Source organism: Bos indicus x Bos taurus, chromosome 3 (assembly GCF_003369695.1).
Source record: "Bos indicus x Bos taurus breed Angus x Brahman F1 hybrid chromosome 3, Bos_hybrid_MaternalHap_v2.0, whole genome shotgun sequence".
NCBI classification, from domain to species: domain Eukaryota; kingdom Metazoa; phylum Chordata; class Mammalia; order Artiodactyla; family Bovidae; genus Bos; species Bos indicus x Bos taurus.
In genome coordinates, this window is record NC_040078.1 from 35,702,156 (window position 1) to 35,727,438 (window position 25,283).

The following is a 25,283-nucleotide window of genomic DNA, read 5'->3' on the forward strand; positions in this document are numbered from 1 at the left end:
AAGTGTGACTCCCTCAAGGTCAGCGTTTGAAATTTACATGCTCCCGACCTGGTTTCCTTTTTGTTGTTCTGCATGGCAGCTTATTTTGTTTGTTTAGTGTTTGATCTTCCCTCTCCTCAAGGGTGTGGTAAAGGACAGGGCTTCAGTCTTCCCAGCTGTACTCCAGACGGTTTTAAATTGCTTTAGAGATGCAGCTTTGATTGACTGGGCTTTCATTTCATTGTCGTTGAAAAGTTATGGCGGTAACTTTTATCACTAATGAAATTAATGATGTGTTTCTTTTCAAACAGTGCTCATCTCTTGTCTGATCTTATCGTGCCTTCTTTTTCTCCCCTTCTCTTTATTCTTTAGGACTTGGCACAATATGTGAATGAAGTGAAAAGAGATAATGAGACCCTTCGTGAAATTAAACAGTTTCAGCTATCTATAGAAAATTTGGTATGTAATTATCATTCCATCCAGCTTCTCTAACCCACAGCTTGGGGGACATTCTAGGAGTTGTTTTTGAAGAAAAAATAATTTACCTTCAAGTTTCTGTTATTCTAGGTTTTTTCTGACTTCTGTTTGACAGAGTCCACAGGGATGAATGTTCAGTGGCATCTGTGACACATTGCTCTCCAGGGACCTTCTGCCATCGCTTGTCCCTAATCACATTGTGATACCTCTGCCCCTAGTAGTCCCAACTCTAAACACTGGATCCATTTTTTTCTCTTCTTATCCTCACCCCCATACATACTCATGGTAGAGCCCTGTTAATATATTCATTTTATGTATAGTTACTGGGTGACTGCTGTGTGCCAGATGTTTTGCTTGGGGCTGGGGCTATAACCATGAGCAACATGATCTCATGGGTGAAGAGACAGTAAAAAGAGTTTAAAACTGCTCTATTGAGATGAATGCTGTGAACAGGTTGCTGCAACAGAGGCTAGTGAGGGGAGTCCTAGTTTAGATAAGATGCTCAGGAAAAGGCCTTCTGAGGCATTTCTCATTTGAGCATGAAGGATGAGAAGAAGCCAGTGGCATGAAGGTCTGTACAGAGAGGATTCCAGGCAGGAGCCATAGCAAGTGAAATGCCCAGAAATGGGCAAGAGCCAGGAGACTTTCCTGGTGATCCAGTGGTTAAGACTCTGTGCTTCCACTGGAGAGGGTACGGGTTCAGTCCTTCAGTACAGGGGGTGGGGAACTAAGACCCCACATGCTGTATGGCGTAGCCAAAAAGTAAAAATTACAAAAAAGAAGCTGCTGCAAGACAAGAGAGGCTGGAAATTGAGAGTGAAAGGAAGAAGGATGGGCCCTGAAGTGACGGAGGAGGACCGGAGAACTGTACCCCGCAGCCTTGGAGGACAAGGCTCTGAGGGATTGCAGCAGGAAGCTAGTGAAAGGCTCTTACCAGAGGGTTTTGCAGTCTGATTTATGTGTCAAGAAAACTCTTTCATCAGGCAGACCAGTCAGCAAGTTGTTGAGGTGGTTTCAAGAGAGAGATGATGGAAGTCTGGTTAAGGCTGTGGGTAGAGAAAACAGATAAATGAGTGGATTTAAGATACGTTCCTTGGTGGGGCAGTTTTATTGCTTCTTTCTCTGAAACAGCTTTGGTCTGTGTCGGTCTTTCCACACGTACAGCCCTTTCCCCTTTTCAGGACTCCATCTGCCACCTTTCCAATCACAGTAGCCTCTAACTACCTCTTCACATAGCTGTGTTTCCAAAACGTGGATTTCTCCATTCGCTTGCTTTCCCAAACTTGTCAGGATTTTGTTACCTTCAGGATTCAGTCAACATTCCTTAACATGGATATTTAAGGTCCTCAATGATTTGGCCTTAATCTGTATTCCTAAACTTATCCAGCTAATAACGGCCCACATACTTTACGTTCCAGCTGTCCTGCTGCATTTTAAGGTCTCCGATTTGCCCTGCCTTGTTTTTGGTTTCGTTTCTTGTGTGTGTGGTGGCACGGCATGTGGGATCTTATTAATAGTTCCCGACCAGGAATTGAACTTCTGCCACCTGTATTGGAAGGGTGGAGTCTTAACCATTGGACTGCCTGAGAAATCCCTGCCATACATTGTTATAGTCAGGCCTTTATTATAATGTTGTCCAAGCCCAGAATATCTTTTTTCATAATTTCCTATCAAATTTCTTTGATGTCCAATTAAAAAAAAAAAAAAGATTCTCTCCCTAATCTGCCATTTCCCCCTTTCTTTGTAATTCTATAGCACATTGCCCAGATAGCTGTTTTCATTGTGGTAAAATATATTAAATTTGCCCTTTTAAATTGTACACTAGTTCTTCATCCTGCCTTCTTCCCAGCCCCAGGCAACCACCATTCTACGTTCTGTCTTTATGAATTATTGGATATTAAACTCATCACAGTTTTGTTTGTAAATATTTTCTCCCATTCTGTGGGTTGCCTTTTTACTCTGTTAATAGTGTTGTTTGCACAAAATTTTAAATTTTGATGAAGTCCACCTTTCCTTTTGTTGCCTGTGCCTCTGGTGTCCTAAGAAGTTGTTACTAAATCCAATGTCATAAACCTTTTCCTCTATGTTTTCTTCTTTAAGTCTTGTATTTTTAGCTCTTTGATTCATTTTGAGTTAGCTTTTGAAAACAGTATAAGGGCCTGACTCCATTCTTCTGCCTGTGTATATCCAGTTTCCCCAGCACTATTCGTTGAAAAGGCTCTCCTATCCCCCACCAAATGGTGTTGGCACTTTGGTCAAAAATCATTTGACCTTTATATGAGGCCTTATTTCTGGACGTTCTGTTGTATTACATTGGTTTAGATGTCTGTGTTTAGGCCAGTTCCACACTGTTTGGATTACCATAGTTTTGTAGTAAGTTTTGAAATCAGGAAGTATGAGACCCTAACTTTGACCTTTTTTATGATTGTCTTACCTATTAGGAAGCATTAATCTTTATACTTTTTTGTAGTACAGTTAATTACATATCTTTTTTATTAGAATGTAATCTCATCGATGTTATTGATATTTTCAGTCAGTTCTTTTATCCTTTAGCATCTTGTAGATTAGGTGCTCATAAATACTTAAAACTTCTTATTGTCTGCCTATTGGGAAATGGCTTATTATTTTAAATCATTAAGTCAGGACTTTTCATTTTTGAGATCTTAGCCTCAAGGAAGCCATCCTTGACTCCCTAGACCAAATTAGGTCCTCCAGCTATGCATGCTTCTGCTCTTCCTTCATGCAATCACACGTTTGTGATTATATACTTGGGTGAATATTTGTCACCCCGTGGGCAGTATGTTTCATGAGGGCAGGGTCTATACCATTCTGTCCTGTACGTATTCCATTCCACTGGCTAGCCCACAGTGGATGCTCAGGAAGTATCAGTTGTAACTTTCTTGTGATTTGCATTATTCCAGTTAATCCTCTCTTTTGGTAGCTAACTTCTCTATCAGGGTTGTAAGTAAAATTAATTAATGTCTTCAGTATGCCTGCTGGGATGAACATGGACAGGTTGTTTTTGAACGTATATCATACAGACCTGAGCTTTTTAGAGTAAATGTGCTCAAAAGGTCAAATGATAAAATTTGCTCTAAGGAAGTTGTGCCTAGAAAATATCCTCACTAATATTTATTTCTGTCTTTATGTGATTATGAAAAACTGAGACATGTACATTTTCTATTTTAGAACCAACCCGTTTTGCTTTTTGGACGACCTCAGGGAGATGGTGAAATTCGAATAACCACTCTAGACAAACATACAAAACAAGAAAGGTGAGAAGGATCAGTACTTATTTAGAAAACAGTTATTAGTATCAGGAGATTGAGAAAATCTTAAGGACGTTTCCTTTAGGATAAAGGAGTGAAATAAAGGAATAAAAATAAGGGAAGAGACCAATCTATTGCTTTTTAATTTCTATGGACATGTTAGGTATTCCCTTCTTTGTTCTGGTATCTGTTATTTCCCTAAGTTTGAGTTCTTCAGAAGGAAAAGAAAAATCTAGAATGTCAGCTAGAGTAAAAAAGTACACATTAAAATGAGAGGAGCAATAAAATAATAATAGATACCATGAAAACACAATTGTTTAATTTTACTTTTTGGTATGCATTATAAAAGAACTAAAAGTAATACAACATGTCTTGAGAATGAGGTCCAAATAAGGGCCATTTAAGTGAGATTTTCTTGAGGGAAATATGTAGGTGTGTTCCTTAAAGATTAGTCAGCTTGCCTGGTGTCCCTAATTATCTATATGTATGTGGTTGTTAAACTGATGTATTTGATTGAAATGGCCATTTTCTGGAACTTTAGGATAGTAGAAAGTTGACCAGTAGGGGGCAGCATCCCTCTTGCATCCACCTTGACACCCAGGCTCTAAAGGTAGGTCTCAGGAGAGACACATCCTTTTAGCCTGTCCCAGAAAACAGTCTTTGAAAGTGATGCAAGTAATAAGGCTGTGTGAATGTCTCATTATCACAATGTATATGTGTTAATCACTGACCGAGAGTTTTCAAAAAGATATAAGTGTTGGTATTGGATGATAGGATTTATAAGATTTGTTTTCTCCCTCAATTACATTGCTTTTCATAAGATAGAAGAGAAATATCAAGGTGTAAATTTAACCATGATTTCTGTAGCTCACATTAGGGTCATGCACCATTCAGTTGTATTTCAAGTTGTCCGTTAAAGCATAGGAGCAGTATACAGGGCCAAGCACAGGTTCCACAAGTAGACCCAGGAGTGAGTCCTGCTTTGCAGCCACTAGCAGTGTGATCCTGAGAAAGTTACCCGACTTCTCCGAGCCTCGGCTTCCTCCTCAATAAAATGACGGTGATGATACCTACCTCAGGAGGTGGTCCTGGGGATTTAAATTAAGCGAGCCATCTTTGTGGAAGGGATGAATGCTCCTCAAGGCAGTCTAGCCCACACCTAGTAACAAGGGTAGATGTTAACCACTATTGTTGCCATTAATATTTTCCCATGGGTGTTTATCTTTTAAACTGGAAGAAAAAAGTACTGGTTCATGAGCAGCGCTTTATGACTTAATTGTTCCTGGCAGCAACCCTGCAGTGTGCATATTATTCTTGTTATAATTTTGCCTGTTTTTTAACTGTGGAAACTGAGGTACAGCAGGGTTATCATTTAGTAAAGGGCAGTGCCAGGACATGCGGCTCATTCTTTCAGTGTGCAGCATTGTCTTTGTCTTTAACTCACGGGATAAATCAAACTTTACTTGGGAAGAATTAACACATGTTCTTCCAAGCTATTTAAATAAATCAATCTCTCTTGCTCTCTTTCTTTCAGGCATATCTTCTTATTTGATCTGGCAGTGATTGTATGTAAAAGGAAAGGTGATAACTATGAAATGAAGGAAATAATAGATCTTCAGCAGTACAAAATAGCCAACAATCCTACAACTGATAAAGAAAATAAAAAGGTAAATTCTTGGAAGTGAACAACTGTAATTTACTCATAACTTTGACTATCCAAGGAACGTATGCTAATACAGTAATGTGAAAAAGAAAGTCACCTGGTCGTGTCCGACTCTTTGTGACCCCATGGGCTATACAGTCTGTGGAATTCTCCAGGCCAGAATACTGGAGTGGGTAGCCTTTCCCTTCCTCAGGGGATCTTCCCAACCCAGGGATTGAACCCAGGTCACCCACATTGCAAGTGGATTCTTTACCAGCTGAGTCACAAGGGAAGCCCAAGAATATTGGAGTGGGTAGCCTATCCCTTCTCCAGGGAATCTTCCTGACCCAGGAATCAAACCAGCGTCTCCTGCATTGCAGGTGGATTCTTTACCAACTGAGCTACAGTAATGTGAGAGGTGGCTCATTGATCCAGGTCTTCTTGTTTCTAGAGATTAATTAGAGACAAGCCTCTTTGAGAAATAATTAGACAGTGCCACAGGTGATATGATCCTCTCTAATGCCTTGATGAACATGGCAGCAAAATGCACTTGGCATAGCAATTGTTATAGATAAGAAGTTGACTACAATAATCTTGATTGTTCACAGTTTGATGATAATCGTATGAGAGGTTTTGTAGATGATTATGGTGGTATTTTAGTGATTTGAAAAACACAATGTTATTAATGAATGATACCTATTAACCTGAGGAATATTAATTTTAACAGTGGTCTTATGGCTTCTACCTCATCCATATCCAAGGACAAAATGGGTTAGAATTTTATTGCAAAACAAAAGATTTAAAGAAAAAATGGCTGGAACAGTTTGAAATGGCTTTGTGAGTATTCCTACTTTTAAAAGTGCTTTTTTCTACTGCATAAGTCTCTTATGAACAATGAGCTACCGAGAAATGCACTGCGTTTGTAGCATGTGTACAGAGGTTGTGAAAACACTGATCATGAGCGCTATGCTGCTGGGCTGTCAGCTGGAGAACTTGGGTCTCCTAGGAGAGATGTCTTGGTGAATTTCTTCAAAAAAAAGAAAGAGGGAGCTCCAGCCTTCTGTTTGACTTTCTTCTCATGGGTGTATTTTGATTCCTTAGCTTTCAGCAGCTTCTGAAAATTTTAATTATTCTACCGATAAACTTTTAATGTAATTGCCATGTTTTGTATGTATCTTTAAGTAGAAATACCCCCAGATACATACACACACACACACATATTCATACATGCAAAAATCTCATTTTAAACAGATTTGTTTGTTCCTCCTGTTTGTTTTTAACTTATTTCTTTTTTGCATTCTGGGTAAATTGCTTGACATATTCAATGAATGCTTTCAGGACCTAATTTCTCTCAGTGCTTTTTCCTTTTATTAAAGTGGAGACTCAACAAAGAGGTAGGAAACAAATCAGACCTGTTTCAAAGGGAATGGCATACAGAGATGTAATTATACAAGAATATGTCATTATAGGAGTTTTCTTTCAGTTTTGAGGTTCATGCATTAAAAGGTGTATAATGACCCTTGTTATGGAAACATATAGGTCACCCTGAAATTGAAACTGGTAGCAGAAGGTGAAATTAAGGAAAAGCACTTTTGTGATTTGCTTCATTTGTATTCTAACATAATTTACCTTTTGCAGACAAATTCTATTGGATTTTTTGTTTGCTTTTTCCTTTCCTTTGTTTTTGGAAATGCTTATATTGATATAAAATGGAGATAAGATTAGAATATTTTATTGCAGTGCTTAAGTGAGAAAAATAGAAATTTTCCTTGCATTATTATCTCTAAAATTCTGAAAGATGAGATTGTACAGCTAAAATAATTTTAACCTTATAGGCAATTCTGGGTTCAGCAATAACCCTTGTCAGGAACTGGCTGCATAGTCTTAGCCGATTTATTTAACCTCTCAGAGCCTCAGTTTCCTCCTTGGTAAAATAAGAATAATGATATTTTGAATTCCAGATACTATGTGTCAAGCAGTATGGTGGCCAGATAGTACAACAGCAGGATATGGTGTGAATAGCAAGCATTATCTGTTGTTATCACTTTTATTTAATATTGCTTTGTATTTCGTATCCCTGTACCCCTAGGGACTTACAATATCAGAATACATATTTCAGTATACTATTATAGTTTTTTTTAATGTATTGTTATTGATTATAGTAATTAAAAGAGCCTAGTATTTGCATGCATCCATAAAATGACTATTGTATAGGGACCTCTCTGGTTCGGAGCACGAGTGATGTAGTTGGTGACCTCTGCCCATTCTCTGATGAGCTGTGGGCTACATCATAACCAAGTGTGCTGTTTTAGAGAGGTTTAAAGTGATAGGCAGTATTTGGACTTGATCAGTTGGGACTGGGGTGACAGGATGTGGGGTTGCTGATTATGTGCAAAGGCAGAATTGACCTTAATGCCCCTTTGCTCTTGTGGGAAGGATGCTATGCTGGTATTTTCTTATGGGTTCTACTTGTTTAATCTTTACATGAGTGAAGGAATTTCTGCAGAGGAGAAAAGTTAAATTTGTTATCCAGAGTCGGCAGGCTCCTTGGACTGTATTGACAGGTGTATCACTTAATATTTTGTTCACTTGCCATAAATCAGACATCTAAACTCTGGATACAAGAGCCTCAACAAGACGGATGCTTATCTCTGTTTTCATGGAAGGGAATCTGGGGTAGGTGGACAGGGGTGGGATACTGGCTCTCTGGGTATTGTCGGGAAGCCAGGCTCAGATCTTCCTGCTCTGCCATTGTCTGCATGGCTTTTGTCCTCAATGTTCACACCTTGTTGTCCAAGACAGCTGGAACTCCAGCTATAAAATCTACATTCTAGGCAGCAAAAGGTGATCCCTACTTTCAAGGATCCTGTGAAGAAACACCGCAAACTTTTGTTACATAATACTGATCAGAACTTAGTCTTGTGGCCGTATCTGACAAGGGAGTCTAGAAAATGCAGTCTTCCACAGAGTCCAAATGACTGTTCTATACATCTGTGTCTCTTTTGCTGTCTCATATACAGGGTTATCGTTACCATCTTTCTAAATTCCATATATATTAAATAAATTTAAATTAAAAAAAAGAAAAACTAAAAAAAAAAAAAGAGAATGCAGTCTTCATTCTGAGCGGGAGTATGCTTGGCTATGAACCAAGGTTCTCCTATTATGAAAGTAAGAAGTGGGTACTTGTAGGCCACTCTCAGTCCCTGCCGTAAAGGTGTATACATGCAGGAAGGGCTTGGAGAGGTTTAAATTGTTCTACCACAAGCAAGATGGCTGCATCTTGCACACAGGGAAGCTGGGTGGACGTCTTTATTGTGAGTGGCATCCAAGCACCTCAGCAATGTAATTAAACATCCATCGTGACTATTTGCATTTCAGAGTATCCCTGGCTGCCCATGCAGATGATACCTTTTCTTGAGAATTGCTCAAAGTTGAGGGCTTCCTTAAGCAGAGATTATGCCACATATGGCATGTGAATTAAAATTAAGCAAAATAAAATTAGGATTTTATTCGAGCATCAGAATGTTCCATTATTTTATTTCCTCCCTTCTCTTTTGAAGCTTGTTATGCAGGAAGGCCCTGCTCCCAGCTTTGTAAGACAGGTCTTGTGCCCCGTCAGAAATGTAGAATAATCTAGGTAAGTCTGGGCTTAAATTTTTGCTTATGGCTCAAATTTTTCTATTGTACCCATTATCTAAAGTTCTAGTACTCTTATTCTGTAAGCCATGGAGAATAAAAGAAAACTAAGAAGCCCTGCAGCCTTCCTGATAATACATGTTAAATAGCAAGCCTTGTGTCTTGACGCAGACCATTTCTTCAAGTATCTTTGGCATTAACAGGGATCCTGTAAGTCCCCTACAGCATTCTGCAGTATTGTTTTAAGGAACTTGGGGGAGGGAGGCGTTTGTTGGGGGGTTGCAGGAAATCAAAGGAGGTGATATTTTAAGACTGATGAAATGCTTGCCAGTTCTATTTACAGAAGATGGCAGCTCTGCTGTTTATAGGATGATTGGATCATTTTTATTTTAAAAAATTGCAAATCACCTTTGGGGAGTTTAAAATACTGCTCTTAATTTAGAATATTAAAAAGGATCATAGAAAAGCACCAACACCAATAAACAGTAAGTATCTGGTAAACACAAATCATCTCCCCAGAGCTGACCTAAATCGCAGCATCTGTCTTTCCCTAGCACTCCCCCAAGCCCACTCAGAAGTCGTATTTTCTGACCTTCTTTGGCCATAGCCACTTCCAACATTTAAAATATGCAGTGGACCACAGCAGAACTTGGCAAACCTCTGGAAGAAAGACTTCACAGAGAGAAAAGCAGCAGTGACCCACTTGGATAGGGCAGGAAGAAGGAAATCTTTTTTTCTCTTTTTCTCCTGTGAGAAGTGGTAGCAGGGCCGATTGCTCTTGAGATGGGTGAAACAGTTTTTGAGTCAAATAATGTTCGAGAGCTATAGTTCTTAGGATCCCACTCTAAGAAATACATTTAGATCTTTAAAAGCCTGATTGATACACATTATTTATTCTTATTTCCAAAAGGACTTTCTGTCACTCTCTCACACAGTTTCACTTAGTTATGTGTGCATTAGGATGGCAAATGTATTTATTAGCTTAAGCTAGTTTTCCTAATAATGTCAGTAAGTGCGAATGTGAACACTGCCCATAGCCATGTTAAAAATATTGTTAGAAAGCTGAACTTGCTTGGTGATGCACTGGTAAAGAATCCACCTGCCAATACAGAAGACACTGATTCGATCCCTGGTCCGCGAAGATCCCACATGCCGTGGGGCAACTAAGCCCGTGCACCACAACTACTGAGCCCAGTGCTCTAGAGGCTGTGCTCCACCGCAAGAGCAGCCGCTGCAGCGCAAAGCCTGTGCACTGCAGCTAGAGAGACTGTGCACAGCAACGAAGACCTAGCACAGCCATAAATAAGTAAATAGATAAATAAAAGTTGTTAGGAAGCTCTGGACGTGTTTTCCCCAAATCCCTTAAATCAAATGTTTTTAATGTTTTCTCCTGTTAGATTTACATTAATAAACCCTGTCATACTCATTTTGTAGCTCAGGAAACGAGCAATCGCTGGAGTATTTCAGCACATTTGTACAAGTTCAATGCTATATCATTTACAATAGGGTTCAGGATCTTAGTTCACAGCATTTTCTTTATCCAGGAAGTGCTAAAATAAGCACCCGGACTCAAATCCTGTTATCTAAAACTGGAGCCAGGTTTCTTTCTTTTTTTCTTTTTTTTTTTTCACTGTGACTAGGAATCGGAGGATCACACGGTGTCCTTACATGTTCCAGAAATAAGTCCAAGTTGGGTAAAATATGATATAAAAGAATTCAATAATAGAAGACTTTTAAAAGGAAAAGTTAAAGAAAGAAAAAGTAGAATGAGGGAAAATGCATTGCATGTGGTAGCAAGTGGTAGATTCTGAACCAGCCTCTGTAATATTTAATTGAAGGGAACGGAAAGGTGCTTTGGCCTGCAATTTCTTCTGGCTTGACCCAATTTTTGAAATTCTAGCAATTTAGGTTTACTCCCTTGAATAAGAAAAGCCCCCTGGAAGATGCATATGACACAATCACCATACGATCTAAGATTTCTTCACTGTGTGCCATATGCCAGGCACAGTGCCACATAGCTCATCTAAGGAAAAATGGCATAGGGACCAGTAGTGTCTGCTAATACATGAGCCCACGGTATATATCTGTCAAATGCTAAGACTAATGGGAGTGAGGAGAAGTGAAGGAAGAGGGCATATGGAAATTCCGGAGCTGGGGAGAGGCTCTGGGACCAGGCTTCATTGTCATCTGTGTGGGACAGCCCCCAAGTTTCATTTCCCAGCATGAACCCCGGAAAGGCAGTGTTCTCCTGTGTGGGGTGGGAGCAGGGGTGGAACTCCATCCATGAAACTCCACCAGTAGAGTTTAATCTGAGCCACAGTATGTCCTTCTAATTTATTCCCCATTTACTTCCAGAAGGAATTTGAGGTCACTCACCATGAAAAGCACACATGCCACGGAATTAAAAAGAAAAATTTAAATAATCAGAGGTCACACAGAACAGTGTTTCAAAGCATTTTCCTCAAATTCTGGCTCCACTAAACAAGAACATTTTCTTGAAATTCACCTTTTGGAGTTTGACTATGAAAGCAATGCATATGTTTTTCACATTTTAAGTAGAAAATTATATTTTGTCCCATATAATTTGTTTTAATCTAAAGGTATTGCTCAGATATTCTGAATACCAGAGGGGTAATTATCAAAGGAAATTGCATTTATTCTCCAAGTATTTATTGAGCACTTTGCCTTGTTGCCAGACACCGTTGGAAGCCCTGGACATATAGCACTGAGAGAGCTATTGCAGTTGAATTTAATTACTGTAGCTTCTAAATGCAATAATGTTCAGTTAATATATAATGGATTGAATTTCAAGACTGAACTCTTGATATTTCTATCCAAATAGTCTCTTCCTCCCAATCCCATCTATTCATGTATAATTAGATGGAAGGTCAAGATTTGCCTTTTCCCTCCACATGTAGTCAATTTCTCATCAGTCTCTGCAGATGCAAGTTGACCTCTTGCTTTTAGTCTTCACCCTTACCTCCCTGGTTTAAGCCTTCCATGTCTCTGATTAGCTTCTGCATTCCCTGACAGCTCCTTATCAGTCCGCTTTTCAAGAAGCTTCCAGGGTAATCTGCTGTGTCCTGCCCTACTTAAGATCCATTGTTAGTTATTTATGGCACTTCGTATACTATCAAAATTTTTACCAGGACCTCAGAAGGCCCTGCATGGTGTTTTATACCACCCATCTCTTCAGCCACAACTCACACCTGTTTCCTATAGCCAGATTGAATGTGTTTTTCAGTTTTTGGAGAATATGCACAGACCTCAGGCATTCGACTGTGAGGTTTTCTTACTAGGATAGTCTTTCCTCTAGCTCCTTGAGTAGCTGCTTCTTTATCCTACCGATCTTGGCTTTAAATATCACTTTGTGAGAGAGGTCTCTTCTGACCACTATGGTAAATGAATAACCTTATCCCCCACTAGTCTTCTCTCACAATCATAATTATATGGTCAGACAAAAACTATCTAAGTGTAGCATTTGTAGACCTGAAATCTCCTCCTTGTTAAAGATGTCTATTACCTCCCTGCCCTATTTTGCCTATATTGTCTCCTCCTAAAGAGTAAGGATTTTTTATTGCTTATTAGAAGAGAAGCTAAATTGAATTACAATGGATAATGCTGGGAGAAGGGAAGAGAAAGCCTCATGGGTCTGGGAATGGAAAGTTTTAGGTTTTGGGTGAGTGAGGCTCTGGAATAGCTATGGATTCTGAGGGTTTTGGTGAGGGGAAAAGGGACTTTTGAAGTGCATTTCCATAGACTGTGAATCATAGTCCTTTTGGTGTTCTTTGAAATGTTAAGAAAAGAATGAAGTTGCCATTTGGTCTAATTTGGTTGCCCTGTGTTTATATTTCATGTCCCAAGGCTGAGTTGCCTGGGCCCTTGGATTCATGGCATTACTATTCAATCTATTTCATGGCTGTTCTAGTGGGCTAAAAACACCAAGAGGGCAGGGATCTTGTCACTGTTTTTCTCACCCATGATCATGCCTGGCACATGGTGGATAATCATAGTTCTTACTGTAAATCTGAAATTTTATTAAGTTTCCTGAGAACAGAGGCAATTTAAAAAAACACAAAGACTCAATGAATTAGGAAATTCTTACTGTCGGACAAAATATCACAACAGTCCTCAAGGGAAAGAGACTTTTACTAATATGATAAAGACTTTAATAGTCTTCACTAGTAGAATTGACTAGTAGAATTATCATCCTAGTAAAGGTAAAGCTTTTCTAATATGGTAATTCTAATGTTACTAGTATGATAATTCCAATGTGGATTCTTAGGTAAGAGACACTGAAAAACATGTTCTCTACCAGCAGCATTAGAGTTTTTGACGTTCTAGAAGTTGATGTCATATATCATTTTTTCCTTAAGTAAGCCTTCAAAAATGAGGTTGCTGTTTTTTGAAGGCAGTTGTATAGACACTTAACCTGATGCTTCCAGGCTGTTTCTTTTTGTCCTTCTGGATGTGTGCTTTTTTGGTAGTCTGACTCGATGCGTGAATGGAACTTAGAGAACCGAGGAGAATGGCTGATTTTCACATCGCCCATATTCTTTCAAGTAATATTGATCTGATCTATACTTCTATTAGAAACTGCAGAGCAATATGCAAGTCATGTGCTATTGGAGGCCTTCTTGCCTCTAGGAGACACAGGGGGTATAGAACTTGAACCAGTTTTAAGATCTGAGGTGCTCAAAGCCAGCCGCTTCCTTGTATTTCTCTCTGTCCCCACTCCTGATTCCTTGTGACCTGCACAATTTTTTTCCACCTGTCAGACTCAGAAGAGAGGCTTCACTCCTTTTCCGTTTTGCACCTAAAGTCCAGTCACCATGTACATTTCATGATCCTGATGGGTATCACAAGGGAGACTCTTTTCTTGTGCCTGTTCCCTCTGCCATTTCCCTGGTCTCTTTAACCCCCTCAGTGGCACCTGGAGTGTGACCCTCCCCACCATATGCTGCTCCCCACAACGGACCATGATGCCTGACCACACTGCTTCTCCTGTGAGGAGTGGCTACAGGTCAGAGACAGCCCTCCACTAACCATTGTGGGATTTGGAGGAATAAAACTGGGGTACTTTGCACATCAGTTCAGGATTAAGAGATCTGGTGAGTGTCCCAAGAGAAGTGGCCTTTGTTGTTGATTGATGAGAGGCCCATGTTGGGATATCAAAGGTTTGGCAGCAGATTTGACATTCTATTGTGCAAATACAAAAGACTGACTTTGTTTATATTTTTATCCATTGAAGATTCCTCCAATATCTACACAAAGCTAAACAGGAGAATTCTATAGCAAGTCCAAACTGCTGCTACTATGACTACTGCTACATCATCATTACTACATTACTAGGATAATAATAATACTGATTCTCTCTCTTCTTCCTTTCCTTTCCTCTCCCTCCTCTTCTTTGTTCTCTTCATTAAGAGATCTGTTGGGTTCTTCTTAAATATAAAAATAAGTGTCTGTTGAGACTGTGAATTTCATCTCTTGGAACAGAGGCCAGAAAGTAAATGTTTTCAGCTTTGTGGACCATGTGCTATCTGTCACAACTCCTCAGTTCCATCACTGTAGTAATAACACAGCCATAGATAATACATAAGTGAATGAGCGTGGTATATTCCAGCAAGAGCGATCATGGGCTGTAGTTAGTGACCCTTGTCTTACAGCACAGAGGTGATGATATTTAGGCCTAGGGAATGTAGTGAGTATGTGTTACCACAAAAAGATCTCAGCTGTGTGGGTGCCACACAGTGGCTTTTTGTAGAAGTATGATTTTCTCAGTAGAACCTAATTCTTGTTTAGGTTATCATGACGATTTAGCTACAAAACATTCTCTACTCCCCCAAAACCAGAACAAAAACACCTGGATGAATTCTATTAATATACATTTGGCATTATTTTGTACTGTTCAATTGAATATAAAAAATGCTATTCAGGTATCTGGTTTCATTAAGCTGTATTATGTGGTTTATCAGAAAGGACTGTGAGCTCCCAAGAATCCAGGCCAGTAGCATCAACAAGGTGAGTTGGTCTTTACTCAGTAGTTGACCCCATCAACAAGGATTGTTTTCTAGTCAGTGATGATTCTTTGTGTTCTTGGAGCATTTTCTTCTTACTAGGAGTGCCACTTGTGCCTGATATGTATTCCAAAATTCCCTCTTTGGAGAGCTCACTGAGGAAGATGAGAAAATGTGAAGGAAAGCTGTGGTGGTGTCAAGAGTTGACCCAAGGGTGAGCCCTCTGGGCGAGCTGTTTGTAGGGGTGACAATTGACTATGATAACACCCGCTTTGGTATTTTCTTGGTGTTTAAACCCCATCTCTCTCTATTTGGAAACTGGTAACCTTACAGGCATGGCACTTCCCAGGTGGCTCAGTGGTAAAGAATCTGCCTGCCAATACAGGAGACACAGGTTTGATCCCTGGGTCAGGAAGATCCCCTGGAAGAGGAACTGGCAACCCACTCTAGCATTCTTGCCTGGAAAATTCCATGGGCAGAGGACCCTGGCCGGCCACAGTCCATGGGGGTCGCAGAGTCCGACATGATTGAGCAGCTGAGCACGTACACAACCTTACAAGCACAATTACCAAAGTATCTGCTTATAAAGCATCTCCATATTTGTCTGCTCACATGCTTTTTTGGTCTCTGGAGAAATTATTCACTCTAAAAACAACCTTTTATTCTTTTCTTCTTAAAAGGCTTTTGTTACCAGTTTTTAATATGGAGAATTTGTTTATGAATATGAAATCCACGCTGACATGATCCATCGTCCCCAGGCTGTGCTGAGCCTCCCGCTACTGACCTATTCACATTAATCTCCCAAGTTGAAGGCAGCACAGCTCTCGCTGAATCTAATGTATTGTCTATAACCTTTCAAAATTGGCAGTTAAGTCAGTATAGGGAACTAAACCGCAGCTTCCTGACAGCAATAAAAAGGAAGTAGGACATGGGACAGTGCTCAGAAAAATCACAGCTGTCATAAAATGGAGTCTTTCAGTAGCCTGTTGGACCCAGAAACATGCAAAGGCATTTCATGCATGACAAAGCATTAGTAAATATTAAATAGTATTCTTGTTCTGTTATTACCTCATGGAGACCAGCCTCTCTCCTGTTTCTCTGCTTATATTTAATACTTATTTGACATTTTTCTGGCATTCCTGAGCATGCTTATAAGGAAGGAGAAGCCATAGGCAGAAGGAAGAATGAAGGATAGATGCCAACATTTCCATCAACAAATAAGCATTACTCTGGTTAAAACTAAATGCAAATAAAATTAAGCTGAATTAGTGTGTTGGTGTCCCTGAGCTTTTATAGCAGAGCCTTTGATCTATTGTGCAAGTGTGTGTTTTCTTCTTTGTGTATGAGAACAATAGCACTGCAAGCAGGAGAGTTTAGCTGGGCACTGGCGGTCACTACTGTCTCCAGATTGTCTGGGTTAAATAGAAATGAACACAAAGAATAGTTTGTTTTGGAACTTTGTTGTAATGAGTCAGCTTGTATATAGCTTCCTCTAAGAAAAGACCATAATCAGTGTATTCTGTAATAGTAAGCAAGCTTTAATTTATAAGTCTAAACCTAATAGTACAGTTAATGTCACACGTGCTACTTTTGAGGGCTTCCCTGGTGGCTCAGACAGTATAGTATCCACCTGTGAAGCAGGGTTCAATCCCTGGGTCAGGAAGATCCTCTGGTACTTTTAAGATATTTCTTGATAAGAGACTGTTAGATCATAGGCATTATTACCTGGGACTACATAATGTAAAATAAGTTGCCGTTGAAGGCTGGCCATCCTCACAATGAGAGCCATGAGAGAAACTTCAGTTTTCCTCTTCATGGAATAGTAAGCAATAGCAGTCTAGTTGGAGAGATAGTCATACTTGAAACAATTACTGAATGAGACTGAATACTATATATCATACTTGAAGCAATTACTGAATGAGACTGAATACTATATATCTGTATTCATTCATTTTTTTCATGTATTTATTGAGCATCCCATACATGCCCAGAAACTATTCTAGGCACCAAGAATATAATGATGAGTAAGACAAACTCTTTTCTCTCATTGAGTTTTTATTCTAGCAAAGTTTATATTTTCAAGTCAGCATTATAACGTCAATGCAAAGCAGTGATAAATTGCAAGGTACATGAAAGACTTTGTACACATTATTTTGATGTGAGAAGAATGAAATTAGGCATTTGATCATAGAAAACTCCAGTCCATGTGATGCTCTCAGGCAAATTTTGAAAGAGTTATTGGCCCTCTGGGGATGTAAAGAAGGCATTTGCAACTGAAGATTTTTCCTTTTAATTTAGGAAAAGTAAGCTGTTGTAGGTTAAGTATGTGCATTTTTTGCTTAAAATAATTAGGAAGAATACCATTTACCACTGGTACATAATTTAGAAGAAATAATTTGTTCAGGATGATTTTTCTCCTATTTATCCTAAATACCTGTTTGTAATAGTCATGATCTTAAAAAAGCATAACATTTTATGAACTCATAAACACTCTGAAGAGGTGTTTAATGTTTCTATATTCCTACACCTCAGCCTTTCCTGCAACTTTTCTAATTGTGTTGAGGAACTTACTACCTGTAGAAATATTTGCTCTATCTTCATTTAACTTTGACTGTAGAGACTGCTGTTTTATAACAAATTGAAATATGTCTGTTCACCAAGTCCATGTTTTAAATATACTTTCCCTTTGAATAAATGAAAAGAAACTTAATTTGGGGAAGTTATTTCACTGGTTAGTAGAATGCTAATCTGGTCAGGTAAAGGTGTGGGTAAGTTGAATGTTTGTGTGCATGCTAAGTCACTTCAGTCATGTCCGGCCGTTTGTGACCCTATGGGCTGGAGCCCACCAGGCTCCCGTGTCCATAGGATTCTCCAAGGAAGAAAACTGGAGCAGGTTGCCATGCCCTCTTCCAGGGGATCTTCCCGACTCAGGGATCAAACCCACGTCTCTTATGTCTCCTGCATTGGCAGGTGGGCTTTTTACCACTAGCACTCCCTGGGATACCCTGAATCTAATGTTTAATTTCAATGTAATATTATGAGAAAGATATGACACCAACTGCTAATATGCCCACAAAAAGGTAAATCAGACAATTTTAATTTTCAAGGTGTTTAGAAATCAATTTGGGGACTTCTGATTGAATTATGCTTGGCAATTTTTTTTTTTTTTTTTTTTTACTCTGAGTATTATAAGGAAGATTTCAGGTTTTAATACCTTCATGTTAGGCCATTTAGAGTCTGGTAGCACAGAGGGATAATTCTTTACTCTTATATGGTGCTCTATAGTTCCCAAAGTGTTTTGGATAATACCTCATTTGATCCTTAAAGAGTTTTGTAAGATAGCCAGGAAGGTATTATCTTTAAAATAGAGACAGAAAATAGAGAAGAGATTAACTATTTTGTGTGTGTTTTTTCAGTTAGTAATTGGCAGAGACTGGTCTTGAATCTCAGTCCAGAGCTTTCCCCCTGCACGATGCTGTCTCTTTGATAGCAAGAATACCTACTGCTGCTGCTGCTAAGTTGCTTCAGTCGTGTCCGACTCTGTGTGACCCCATAGACGTCAGCCCACCAGGCTCCCCCGCCCCTGGGATTCTCTAGGCAAGAACACTGGAGTGGGTTGCCATTTCCTTCTCCAATGCATGAAAGTGAAAAGTGAAAGTGAAGTCGCTCAGTCGTGTCTGACTCCTAGCGACCCCATGGACTGCAGCCTACCAGGCTCCTCCGCCCATGGGATTTTCCAGGCGAGAGTACTGGAGTGGGGTGCCATTGCCTTCTCCGAAGAATACCTACTGGTATTCTCCAAAGATAAAGTTTTCATCAGTTTGTTTTATAGGCAAGAGGTATCCTTGTGTAGTATATTCATGCACTCGATGAAAAATATGGTTTAGAACTCAATTACTTTGTACTTTCTACTGATGCCATTAGATAAGAATTGGCAGAATCAAATAAAAAACAACATTGAATATTATTAGCAGTTAGTAAGGATGCTTTGGGCTTCAAAGAATTTCCTTAGAATATAATAAATTGTTTTGATTTGCAGGTTAATTAATAGCAAGATTTTTGGTCACCGTATTATAGGATTGAGCCTAGTAAATTTAGACAGAGTCTTTATTCTATTTGATGGTGTTTAAAAATAATGTAAATAATGTGATTGTAGTCTCAAAGTTTAAATCCCCTTTTTAGAGGTAAAGGAATTGGGAAGGAGAAGGCTCATGGTCTGAGCCTAAATTCTGGCCAGTTATCAGGGTGGATTGAGTTCTAAATCAATGTGTGTGTGTGTGTTTGTCTGGTACTTAGGTAACACTGGCTATGAATTACATAAGTCACTGGAGGTATGAACGCAGTGTGACAACACTGTCATTTTTCTCCTTCAGGATAAACTTTGGACTAACATTGAATAGCTTCTTCTTCCTGGGGAGAGCCAGATTTGAAGTTATCTGAATCCTGTGTTTGACCTGTCTACTGCTTATTAGAATAGTGGGCTTTCTTCTAAACATCTTTCTCCAAGAAAACACTGAAATTTGGGAGCTCAGATTATTTGCCTCAGAAGTGATTATTCTAGTGGTCAATGGGTTTAGTTTAATTGTTTAATCCTATTTGCGTTTTTATATTTGCAACATCACTATCTGTACAGAGCATGTAGCCCTTTGAGAAAAGGAAAATGATTTCACAAGTCACCAATGCTCTAATGAGCCTTATAAATTTTAAAATTCATAAAAGTAATACTGTATTATTTAATAAAGTTTTGTTATAGTAAACAAACAAAAAAGTTCTGTATTTTTTATTATTCTTTCAGCCTTTCTTTGTGTCAATTCCAGAAGAGAATTAACATTTGCTGACATAAACATTCTATTCCAAGCACAATGCTATGGTTTTGGTATTTGCCTCATAAATCTTCCTAAAACTCATGAGGGGAGCAGTTATCTCTGTATAAGTAAGGAAACTCAAGAGTAACCTGCCTGAGCCACACAGCTTGTGATTGAGGCCAAGATCCGGTCATACTCCTTTGAGCCCACCAGGTCCATGCCCAATGACCTGCTTTCCCCCATTCTTTTCTCCAAAGAGTTTCTCACCCAGTGGCTAGTTCAGAATAAACCTGATGTTTTATTAAACCCAGTTTTTCTATCTCCCAACCTTCAATTGCAGAATTCCTATATCTTTCCTTGTTTCTTTTCTCCTTGGATAGTAAAGGCAACAAGAAATAAAATTCTCTCATCTACTATCATACACCAAATTTGCTCTATGTAGTCTTTGACTAATGACTCATTGGTCAGAATCAGCTCAGGGATCTGTTCTCTGATAGTGCATTAATAATATATGTGCATTAAAGCTCCTTCTCAGAGAATATTTGAGTTTTGACATATTGAACACTGGCATTTTAAATTAAAGCTGTTGCTGTCAGTGCATTTTAAAAACTAGATAGCTTGAAAATACTGTTTCATACATAACAAAACTGAACTGAGGTCATATGTAGTTTACTAAGGCAAAACTATTCCTGGCCGATTTAATTGTGATAGGGATTTGAATTGCATTTTCCAATTATCATGACCTAAACATCTTTCAGATTGAGGAAAAAACTTCACTGTTTTGCAGGGCTTAGATTTATTAGAAGAAACATTGTAGAGCAACCTAATAGATTTTCCACTTACCATGGAAACCAGAAATGATGAATTAGAAACTACTCTAGCCCCTTCAAGATAGGAAATATCAAGATTAAAATGATGCCTGGTGACAATGATGATTCTGTATGTTGAACCCTAGTCTTGCATTGGTGTATCTTGTTTTTCAGACACTTTTTAATCTGGTTATATAGCTAAGCCTTCCTTTTGCTTGTGGCATTAGACTTGTACAAATTGATAAGTAGTTCTGTGCTAAGCCATTCCTTCAGTGCAGCTGATTTGGGGACGTTCTGTGCTTTTCTCCTATGCACATTTCTCCATATACAAATTCATGTACAACATGTACCACACATATATGAGACTCTCCTTGCAAAGGTTTTTCTTTAGGTCAGTGTAATAAAGAGGCACAAGGTCAGGAACAATACCCATTCCCCTCTAACCTCAGCAGTTTTAGAGAGGAGTTAGCAGATTTTTTCCCCCATAGTATCTGTGTACTGGGTGGCTTTAGACTACAAAGTCTAAATCCATTTGGACCCAGAGTAACTTTGCCTGTAGAGGAACTTGCCTCAAACCACAGGAATAGCAAATAGAGGAATTAGACTAGCCCCCAGGTCCTTTAATTCCTGGTGACTTTTCTTCCAAGGTAAGCCTTTCATCTGTATGTTCCTTTTTCATAAATAGGGTGAGTCTACCTCTTTCTCCAATATCTGTGTCATGAAAAGCTGCCTGTCCCCTGTGTAGGGACCTGTAGGCCTAGGGTAGAGGAGAAAACTCAGCCAGCATCCAGGGGTATCAGCACAGGGACCCACTATCCTACTGTCTGGCATTAATGCACTGCTCACCACTGACACTGCAGATTTACTTTGAGCAGGGCTCCTGACTCCTGAACACTTGATACCAGTGTGAATCAACCTTGTAATTGCAGGATAGAGCAAAACCCAAAGTGAATTAGAAATTTAATTAAACTTCTTGCTTGTTTAATTGTTTAATGTGTTGCACAGTCCAACTTGCAAGTCCTTATTCAATTATAGTGAAACTCCCCTTAGATTAAGTTTATTTGGGGTTTAAAAAATGATTCTAAAAGGGTATTGCTGCTTTAAGAGAATCTTTGGTTTTATAAAATTTCAACATAAGAGATTGAGTGTGTTAGTATTAGGTTTGTATTGACTCTTGATATTGATAAATCTAAACGTGCAAAGCCCACAAAGGCTACATCCTGTGGGCTTATGTTTAATTTAAAATATGGCTAGCTGGCCATTTTGAATATGCTAGATAGGTTGACAATCTGAATATCTGACTCACTGGTGAAATAGTCAAATATTAATTTTAATTGTTTGTTAGTAGACTGTTTGCCATTGGTTTTAAAATTCATTTGGAAAGTGAGAATTCACATTTATGTAAAAAAATTGCCAATAAACCAGATTTCATAAAGGTGTTTAGAGGTTAAGTGCCAAACGCTTAATTTATGCTTTGGTAATATTTGTTAATAATTTGAAGGAAAGGTAAGACATCTGAGGAAAATGTTGATGATGAATAGTAAAGAAGGCTTAAAGATTCTGAGAATTAAGTTGGAGACCATATTAATCATCCTAGAAACAGAATAGGAAACCAAATGGAGAAGACATTTACGTGGAATTCAGAGTGCTGGACAAAGAGGAGATAGATAAGGTGGGGCCCGAGTCCTACCACTGACTTTACCAGGGGAACCCAGGCAGGACTCTTTCCTTTTGTGGGACGTAATTCATTCACTAGTTAAAGGGGACATCTGTGACCTATTATTTTCCTGCATTATCAGAAAATTCCTCTATGTATGACTCTCTGCAGCTTCTTTGTTGAATATGTTGAAGGCTTGTGAAGGGCAAAAGAAGGTAGGAAGTGTGAGGGCTAATTGTGATACAGAAATAATAGTGGAATCTCATATTCTTTTATTTCCACACAACTGCACAATAATTATGACATTTTTCTATTGTGCTTGTTCTCTTTTGCTTCTCCAAACTGCATCAGACAGTTACTACTCTGTGAGTGCCTGGGTATTTACAAGAACGTGTGTGGAGGTACATACTGGACAATGATAATGTGGTCACTCTGGGAAGATTGGTGCTTTCATGCCCTGATGGTGATGATATGCTTTAAATTCCATGTGCTTATCATGTGAACCATCAGGAAAATTTGCTAAGTGGGCTTTATTCCATCTATGGAACTATAATGATGATCAAGAATACTCAAAAGTAGTGTAATTAGTTTAATTATAAGTGAAGGCATTGCTTACATTCAAAATCTCAATAAAGAAATGAAGTTGATAGTCTGTGCTGATTCAGAAGAAAATATCATCTTGCAAAGTCAAAGAAATTAACTTGATCAAAAAGCACAGATCGTGTGTGATCAGGAATCTTGATTACTCTTCATTTTTAGTGAGGAAGGCTTTTTGATATTAAAATCACAAGAAGCCAGAGCATTATTACGTAGAGAATTGATTGATTACTTTAATCAATGACTTCTTCAAAGGCAGTTCTGAGATTGACTGGTGAAACTGAAGTGAGCCAACTGGCCGTTAGTGGTCAGCACTGCTCCGTGGGAAGGATGTGTGTGCATCTTTACAATCAGACCTCAGAGAGACTTTCTGGGAGAATTGTGGCTCGTGTAAGAATCGGATCTGAGTAGAGTTTAATAAAATTCTGCTTTGGAGTGATTTGTTTATCTTCTGTGAGCAATTTATTCTTTTTTTAAAATAGATTGATTTATTTATGTGTTGGTGTATTCCTCTACTGCTTTTTCTCATCTGAACCAAAAGCACTTTGCAAATATCAGGGCTCAGATTTTTAAAAGATCATTGATTTTTTTTTCAACCGCCCTGAAGGTAGTCTGTCACACATCATCATTTATTTCTGAGAGAGGGATATTGATAGCATAATATTAAAATCTTTCATTTGAGAATTTTTTTTTGTTTTGTCCAGCAGTAACCTAAATTCAAAGGAGTTTTGGGTTTGCCTTCATCTATCAGAGTTGCTATACTTCCCAGGATAATATAGTTATCTTGTTGCTTGATATAAGGAAAAGGAATTGTGTGTCAATAAAAACTGTCATTGACTGAATACATTCCTGTATGATAACCAGATAGTTGAAGCAGGCTCTGAGGGGCTGTTGAAATCTGCCCAGTATGACCAGCGTTCCTAAAGTTTGGTCTGGTCAGTCAACCCTGAGGATCTTGTCAACCTCTTCCAGTCTTCCTCCCTTGCTTTTCTTCACTTTATGTCATTTACTTAGTTTACTTTTCACCAGCTGAGCTTAAGAAAAGCTCAGTTTAGGTATCCGCAATCTTTGACTGAGAAAACCAGTTGTGAGTTTAAGACCCTGCCCAGTGATGACACCAGTAATGTGGAAGCAAGAGGAGAGAAAATATGGCAAAGTCTTGATCACGTCTTTTAAACTACCGTTAGCCTCTTATCTGGTCTCCCAGTTTCTAGCACAGCCTCTAAAGTGCCCAGTGGGCTTTGCAAGGGTAACCTTTCTAACTTGCCCATTTCCAATGTAGCATGCTTCTCTACTGTTGGAATTATCTTTCATTTGATTCCTGTTTTCACTCTAATGTCATTGTCTTAGCTTAGGTCTTCAGATTTTTCTACTGAAGGTGTCTCTCTGCCTCTGGTCTCACCCTCTCCACCGCTTGGATGCTGGTTTTCTTTCTAATGTGCAGATAACGCAATCAGGTTGTCTATGTACAGTCCTTTAGTGGTCTCTCAGTGTCCACAGAATAAGATCAGATTCCTGGAGAAGGCACAGATGGCATCTGCAGTCTGGCTCATGCCCAGGTTCAGCCTCATTTTTGACCATATCCAGTGCTGCAACCAGGCTGAGTTCCTGGGAGCTGCCAGAACATGCTCGGCTCCTTTGTTCCTCTGGGCCTTTGATCACAGTGTTCTTTACTGGCCTGGGACCTATTTCCTCCTGAGCTCTGCCAGGGAACCCCTTTTCATCTTTCAAGACTCAGATCTAAGGCAGTTGCTCTCTTTTCATGCCCTCATGCCCTCTCTCATCCCAACCTGTACTAGAATTAACTAATCTTTTCTTTATTCTCCACCATATCTTTCACCTTTGGGGAATGCTTTATTAGATCTGCTTCTTTTAATGCCTTTATCTTCATCCTAGTTTGAAAGGACCTTTAGACCAGGAGCCATGCACCTTTTTTTTTTTTTTTTAACCTTATATAGTTCTTTGAATACATTAGGCATTTAATAAATAGTTGTTGAATAAAAGAATGACTGGATCATCAGAGTAAAAATAAAAGAGTGAGTTCCACATGATTTTAGATAATGGACAGATCATGTAAGGCTTCTGTGATCTGGGAAGGTCTTAAAAGGTGAGGACCAAGTTACAGCAGTAGACAGTATTGGAGTGGAGGGAAGAAACAAGGATATTCGCGACCAGGAAGGATGGTTTAGAGCTGAGACTGATGTGAGATAGCTTCCTTTGAGCTTATGATGGGACAGTACTTCTGGAGATGTTATTTTCTGGTTTAAGATACTTCAGTTGGCCTATGTAGTAGTTTTTAAATCCTTTAGTGGAGAGTGAAAAAGTTGGCTTAAAGCTCAACATTCAGAAAATGAAGATCATGGCATCCGGTCCCACCACTTCATGGGAAATA

General features: G+C 39.0%; 1 protein-coding gene across 2 annotated transcripts in view; it reads left to right on the forward strand.

Annotated features, from left to right (window-relative positions):
- VAV3 (vav guanine nucleotide exchange factor 3) overlaps positions 1-25,283 on the forward strand; it is a 433,329-nt gene that overhangs the window by 225,575 nt on the left and 182,471 nt on the right. For both annotated transcript variants that reach the window (XM_027536347.1, XM_027536346.1), the window contains exons 12-15: positions 352-438; positions 3,646-3,731; positions 5,260-5,392; positions 6,095-6,204. In XM_027536347.1, the coding sequence (XP_027392148.1) occupies positions 352-438; positions 3,646-3,731; positions 5,260-5,392; positions 6,095-6,204 (416 nt within the window). The remainder of the gene's footprint in view (positions 1-351; positions 439-3,645; positions 3,732-5,259; positions 5,393-6,094; positions 6,205-25,283) is intronic.